Raw genomic sequence first — 7,096 nt, forward strand, 5'->3', positions numbered from 1 at the left:
GGGCAGAGAACTCAGGTAACGACAGGTGTTAACGAGGAAAACATTCAGACTGTTCACCTTACCTTCACACGGGGAAACAAACTGCGACACAACCGCTGGGTCAAAGTGAAAGTAAAGTTTAAACAGGAAGTGGGGGAGGGGAGGTGACTTCTTTATCTGAGTAGAGAGACTGGTGTTTTTACTGCTGTTTATTTCTACTACTGAACCATAAAGAGTTAAAACATTAATGATAATATCGATCTCCAGTCCGCCGCTTGTCAGTGACTCTGTGTCTGAACTCATCTCCAGTTTCCTCCAGGACGCTGCAGGACTCCATGAAGCGACACGAGGGGGCGACACCGCTCCGTGTGGTGCAAACATGACACCAGACAAACAGATGACGACACATCCGACTCAACACATCCATGATCCGACTACGGTTTGTTATGGAAAGTCTCCGGAGGAGGAGAAGACGTCTGAGAGACACTGATGGAGACAACAGAGTTTAAACTGAAATGTAAGTTCATTAAAAAAATATTTAAAAAAAACCCTCCTTTATTGCTCTTAGCGGTGAGCTCAAGCAATACACAACCTCCATCAGATTTTTAAGCAACCAGAAAGCAATAAGACTGTCAATATATGTGAAAACTAAATTCCCCCTGGCGTATTATAATATAGATGTGCTTTATATATTGCATATTATTTTGAAAAAATGTTTTGTAATGTGAAACAAAGTTTTGAATAAAAAAAAAAGATGTGAGTATTTAAAATAAGTAGGCTATTCAAGTACATAGGATATTTCATAAAGTAGAGTGCCTATCTAAAGTGTGCAGGGATGTTCTGGGTATTTAAAATAAATCAAATACATTCAAGTACATAGGATTTCACATAAAGTGCTCATTGTTCAGTGACAATAATATGTAGGAGAGGAGAAGGGACCTGAGTGGAGCTCCACAGGGATGGAGCTACCCACCAAGGTGACCTAATGCAGTTCCAGTTTGATGCTGGCACTGCGTTGTCAGGTTGAGAATGCCCAGTAGGGACGAGGCCAGAGGTGGGTAGAGCAGCCAAAAACTCTACTCAAGTAAGAGTAGAGTTACTTTAGAATAATGTTACTCAAGTAAAAGTAAAAAGTAGCCATTCAAACATTTACTTGAGAAAGAGTAGAAAGTACTTGGTGAAAAAGCTACTCAAGTACTGAGTAACTGCTGAGTAACCTCTGATTTGTTCCTTTAATGATCAGCGCGTAAATGTAGTAGGCCTCATCAAATACACAGAAATATAATAGCAATGAAAAAATTCAGATATTGACAAAGAACAACATTTAACAACTAAGACAAAAGCCTAAATGACTTTCTTTTTTTTTTTTTTTTTTTTTACAAAGTAACATAAATGAAGACAAATTCAGCCACAATAACTTACATAGGCCTATCTCTGAAAGATCTATGAACTGTCCATAAGCTCTTTGTGTGCGGTCATGTGACTGCCTGGCTCTGTCTGATTGGTTACACGGAGTCAAACGTCGCAGTGGCTACATCTGATTGGTGAAACGCAGTCATGTGACAGAGGCTCGGAAGTATCTCCATTAAAACATAAACAAACAATTTGCACGTTGGATCGATAAGAAAAAGTAGCGAGTAGCGACAGGAATGAAGCTCAATGTAACGGAGTAAAAGTACCGCTTCTTCTGAAGAAATATACTCAAGTAAAAGTAACAAGTATGCTGCATTGAAACTACTCTTAGAAGTACAATTTATCCAAAAAGTTACTCAAGTAAATGTAACAGAGTAAATGTAGCGTGTTACTACCACCTCTGGACGAGGCTGCCCACCAGGGTCTCATCCCTACTGGTACCTACTGGTCTCCTATGTACAGGGCTCCCCGGCTGCTGACTCACAATCCAGTTTCTGACCTTACGAGTAAAACAGAGGTAGTCACACTGCAAAAACTCTAACATTTTACCAAGAATATTTCTCTTATTTCTAGTCAAAATGTCATTTCTAGTCAAAACTAATCTCATTATACTTAAAAAGCAGCTTGTTTTAGACACTTTTTACTTCTTTCAAGCAGATTTTCACTTGAAATAAGTAGAAAAATCTGATAGTGGAGCAAGTTTTTCTTTCTTATTACAAACACAAAAAACTTGCTTTCACTGGCAGATTTTCCTACTTATTTCAAGTGAAAATTAGTTTGAAACAAGTGAAAATGATCTAAAAACAAGTTAATGTTTAGGTGATGAGTCTTATTTTAAATGGAAAGAGATTAGTTTTGACTAGAAATGAGACATTTTGACAAGAAAAAGGACAAATATTCTCAGAAAGATTTAGAGTTTTTGCAGTGCAGTGGTGTTTTTGAGGTGCTCTGGACGTCTGTTCCATTCACTGATGGTTTTGCTGGTGTGTTAAAGTGTTGTTAGTGTGTTAGCTAACAGTAGCTGTATAGACCTGAGCAGGTGTTACATCTCTGAGAGCTTCTTCCTCTTCTTCTTCTTCCTGACTGTGACTGTGAAGCTGCTGAAGCTCAGAGCTGCTGTCTGTGACTCCACAGGAGGAGGGGATGCCACCTTTAGCTGGAGCAGAGCTGGTCCACACCCCGCTGCAGCTCTATCCATATCTCCTGAGGTGCTGCAGGCTGCTGCCCAACACGGCCATGCAGCAACACTATCGACACGCCGTACGACAGGTGAGATGCTCAGGTGCACACACACACACACACACACACACACACACACACACACACACACACACAAACACACACACACACACACACACACACACACACACACACACACACACACACACACACACACACACACACACACACACACACACACACACACACACACCTCTGCTGACGGGCCAGGTGTAACGCTGCAGACGGATCCTCTACTCTCTCTAGTGACAGTTTCTTTTTCTTTTTTTTATACTTTATTGCAGAATTCAAGTTCATATTCCAGCACATATCTTATCAGTCACTGGCACGTTCCTGCAACATTTATGACATTTTTTAAAACATTTTTTAGTGTGTGTGTGTGTGTGAAAAACATCAAAGAAAAAAGTGAAAAATAGATGGATTCAAAAAAAAAAAAAAAAAGAAGAATAAAAAATAAATGTATATAATTTTAAGGGGAATATTAATAATAAAAGGGGGGGGGGGGACAAAGACAGTTGGGGGAAAAAAAAAAGGGCATAAGATAGAAACAAAAATTGCAATATATACATACATAGATTTGTTCTCTTCAGAGCTCTAATAAACATTTCTTCAGAGCTGAAAACATCCGTTTATTTATTTATATAATCAAACCACTTATTCCATCTCTTCAGACATTCTGGTTCTTGTTTTCTGACTCTGTATGTAATTTTTTCCATTTCCAGAATACTGTTTACAGTTCATTTCCAGTTGTTAAAAGAAGGTGAGATAGATTTTTGCCAATTTCTTGTGATTTGTTTCAAAGCTGTTATTCTAAGTATTCTGTATAAATATTTGTCTTTTTCTGTTGTAAGTTCGGCTGGTGTTATTCCTAAAACTATACATTTCGGTTCCAGTGTTTTTTTAAACTGGAAAATTGAAAAGAAAGATTCCATAATTTTTTTCCAAAAAGGTTTTAGTGATGGACAAAATAGAAAATATGTGAGTGGTTCGCATGGTGCTCCCCACAATTTCGCCAACAGTCTGAGGTAATGGATGTTGTGAATTTAGACTGTATGTTTGGAGTAATGAAAAAACGTGTGTATACCTTCCATGAGAATTCCCTCCAATATCCAGAACTTGTTGTTTTGTGTATTGTGCTATAAGCATTTTTCCAATCGTCGTCTTCTATTTGTACTTGATTGATCTTGATTCCACTTTGTCCTAATTAGGTCTTGTGTTTCTTCACTGACTCCTAGTATTTGATATATTTTTGAGAGCGTATTCTTGATATCTAAATTATAATTTTTTATCATAAAAGTTATTAATTGATGTTGTTCGTGGTGACCCTCACACACACACACACACACACACACACACACACACACACACACCTGTGCTGACGGGCCAGGTGTAACGCTGCAGATGGATGCTGGACTCTCTCTAGTGACGGTTTCTGAGCTGAGGATGCAGAGAGAAGCTGGATGGAGCTGCAGACTGGTTAGATGGACAGTCTGATGATGTCACATGTTTATTGGTCGTGTTTAGTGTTGAGTTTAGATGTGATGATCCTGAATTGATTGATTGATTTGATCCTGATCAGATGTTGTTAGTGTTCAGTGAGTTTGTCGTTTGTTTTCCTGTTTGTTCTTTGTGTTTTTATTTCATTTCTCCACGTCGGGGCACCAGAGAATAAATATGTGGGGCTCCGGTGGGAGGGAGGAGTCACTACTGTCACTGTCATTTCATCTTCAACATCACGTGGAGGAAAACATTAAAGGACAATTCCGGGCAAATTCACCTCAGGCTGTATGTTCCTAACATTTTAGGTCTAACAGAAGGAATCTGAAGGTTTTCAGTTTAAAGGGATAGTTCAACATTTTGGCAAATTGGCTCATTACCTTTAATTGTAGGTGTAAGCTATTTTCAGTACGGCGGAGCGCAGCAGCTGGCTGCTCAGAGCTACGCTATGGAGGCTAAGGGAATTTCTTGGTTTCCCTCATTAAACTCATCAAACGATACGAAACGAAGCCGTTTTCGAGGTAAATACAGGGTAAATACGGAGACTGCTTGCTGAAAAACTGTCCCTGAACGCAACGCACATCAGCGGTTTTGTATGAATTTACCTCGAAAACGGCTCTGTTTCGTATCGTTCCGTCATTATCTCATAGCGTGGTGGTTGTGCAGCTCACAACTTGTCTACAAAAGCGCTGTGGAGTTTTGGGATGTTGAATTTGATGAGTTTAATGAGGGAAACCAAGAAATTCCCTTAGCCTCCATAGCGTAGCTCTGAGCAGCCTGCTGCTGCGCTCCGCCGTTCTGAAAATAGCTTACACCGACAATTAAAGGTAATGAACCTACTGCTATGACTATAGCAATTATGGCAATGGGCCAATTTGCCAAAATGTTGAACTATCCCTTTAATTTCTCCTGTTTTGTGGTAGTTGTGTCTGTCCCCGCGTCGCCACGGCAACGATGAATGGGAGCAGATTGAAGTTCTGCTGCTTAGGCTGTTTCCATCCCTCAAAGCCACAGACAGCGTCAGATGGAGACTCAAACATGCAGCCAGAAGTTTATTTACTTCAACAAGCCGACATGTTTGTAAAACTAGATCTAATTCAAAGTCTGGCGGAGTCGAGACCCAAGTTGACGCTCGGTGTGTTCAGGTGCAGTGGGAAGCTCCCGTTTGTGTCAGAAACACAGGAACATCAACTCTGGACTTGAAGCTTCAAGTAAATAAACTTCTGGCTGCATGTTTGAGTCTCCATCTGACGCTGTCTGTGGCTTTGAGGGATGGAAACAGCCTAAGCAGCAGAACTTCAATCCGCTCCCATTCATCGTTGCCGTGGCGATGCGGGGACAGACCATAACTACCGCAAAACAGGAGACATTAAACTGGAAACCTTCAGATTCCTTCTGTTAGACCTAAAATGTTAAGAACATACAGCCTGAGGTGAATTTGTCCGTTAAAGTAACAGTGATGATGATGATGATGATGATGATGATGATGATGATGATGATGATGATGATGATGATGATGATGATGTCACTACAGGTTATTATCCATGAGGGAGGTTTGATTGACAGCCAGCAGTAGTAAACACACGTCAACAAACACAAACTGTTGCAGCTGTTTATTTATTCATTGTTTGTATTTAGTGTTGTTTACTTTAATATTTAGTTTAGATCTGATTTTCCTGAATTGATTTATTTGATTTAACTCTGATCAGATTCTGTTAGTTTATTATTTGTGTAGTTCAGGTGTTCTCCTGTTTATTATTGGTGTTTTATTTCATTTGATCACGTCACCAGAGAATAAATGTGTAGGGCTGCAGTGACGGACCAGCATGCACCTGGGTGGGCTGATGGGTTTTGTTTTGTTTTGTTCTTTTCTTGCTCCTTTCTGGTCAAATAAACCACATTTGTAGTTAAAACTGGACTTTGCATGGTCATGATGTTTCTCTCAGCTGTCTACACCACGACCCATGGTGCAGCAGTGGCCCTTTGATTCTTTAGGGTTTAAAGTTTGATTTGAAGCTTTTCTTAGTTTCCACAAACAGCCACTACAATGACTGATCGCCTGTCTGATCTCCTCAGGCCCCTGCTGCTGCTGCTGCTGCTGCTGCTGCTGCTGCTGCTGCTGCTGCTGCTGCTGCTGCTGCTGCATTCACACATTCACACACAGATCAGGAAAACCGGAGAAAATCCAGGATTAAGTCTGAAATTGAGGATTATTTTCATTATTATCAGTTATTCTCGTCCAAAACGTCCAATTCTTCCATTTAGATTTTAAAAATGAAGGAAAGAAACACAGTGGAAAAACTCAAACCAGAGAAATAATAATAATGATAATTATGATGATAATATTATTAATAAAGTGTCCTGATTGATGAGTTTGTGTTTCCAGGGTTACACCAGTCACTCAGATGAGGACGACCCAGAGAGGATCCAGATGATCATCCAGAGAGCGATAACAGACGCTGACTGGATTCTAGATAAAGTGAGTTTATTATTAATAATAATAATAATAATAATAATAATAACAATAATAATAATAATAATAATAATAATATTGTCAGACAGAGCAACACACGTCAGTCTCTCCTCTCTGTGGTTGCAGTACACCAAGAAGAAGTGAGGAGAAGGAGGCAGCAGCTGCTCACATCAACTATGAAGCTCATTGTTTCTATCAGATCAATATTCATATCAGTGTAAAAACTGTTCAGACTGAAATGTGATTTAGTGACGTTTGATATTTTTAAATAAAGTTGTTCTCGCTGACTGTGGCTCCTTGGTCTCATTGACAGTGTGAGGACAGAGGTTATTCAACATGAGGGTTGACACTTTTATTATTAAATGGTTTTATTGGTTCTTAACAAACAGGACACAACAAGTCAGGGTAAACGTCTCTCTCAGCCTCTTCACGTTATATGTAGAGGGCAGAAAAAAGAGCCTCTCATTAGTAGGATGTCATACACACACACACACA

The 7,096-nt window shown here is 39.7% G+C and overlaps 1 protein-coding gene across 3 annotated transcripts; it reads left to right on the forward strand.

Moving 5' to 3' along the window:
* Nucleotides 1-409: 409 nt before the first annotated feature.
* On the forward strand, nucleotides 410-6,885 carry LOC310995939 (LYR motif-containing protein 9-like). Of its 3 annotated transcripts, XM_083985157.1 has the most exons (5): nucleotides 430-496; nucleotides 2,490-2,661; nucleotides 3,354-3,391; nucleotides 6,515-6,607; nucleotides 6,728-6,885. In XM_083985157.1, the coding sequence occupies exons 2-4, from the start codon at nucleotides 2,536-2,538 to the stop codon at nucleotides 6,561-6,563; spliced, it is 213 nt and encodes a 70-aa protein (XP_083841283.1). In that variant the 5' UTR covers nucleotides 430-496; nucleotides 2,490-2,535; the 3' UTR covers nucleotides 6,564-6,607; nucleotides 6,728-6,885. The 3 variants fall into 3 exon arrangements, with proteins under 3 accessions (XP_083841282.1, XP_083841283.1, XP_083841281.1); XM_083985156.1 differs by lacking the exon at nucleotides 3,354-3,391 and having other exon boundaries at nucleotides 410-496; nucleotides 2,527-2,661; XM_083985155.1 differs by lacking the exon at nucleotides 3,354-3,391.
* The last annotated feature ends 211 nt before the right edge of the window (nucleotides 6,886-7,096 follow it).

Source organism: Trachurus trachurus (assembly GCF_905171665.1).
Source record: "Trachurus trachurus genome assembly, chromosome: 13".
Lineage (NCBI taxonomy): Eukaryota > Metazoa > Chordata > Actinopteri > Carangiformes > Carangidae > Trachurus > Trachurus trachurus.

Bases quoted from the DNA above. Each gene is read 5' to 3' on its own strand.
- LOC310995939 (XM_083985156.1), top strand. From the start codon at position 2,536: ATGCCACCTTTAGCTGGAGCAGAGCTGGTCCACACCCCGCTGCAGCTC. The intron at 2,662-6,514 runs GTGAGATGCTCA...TTGTGTTTCCAG, and splicing joins ATCGACACGCCGTACGACAG to GGTTACACCAGTCACTCAGA.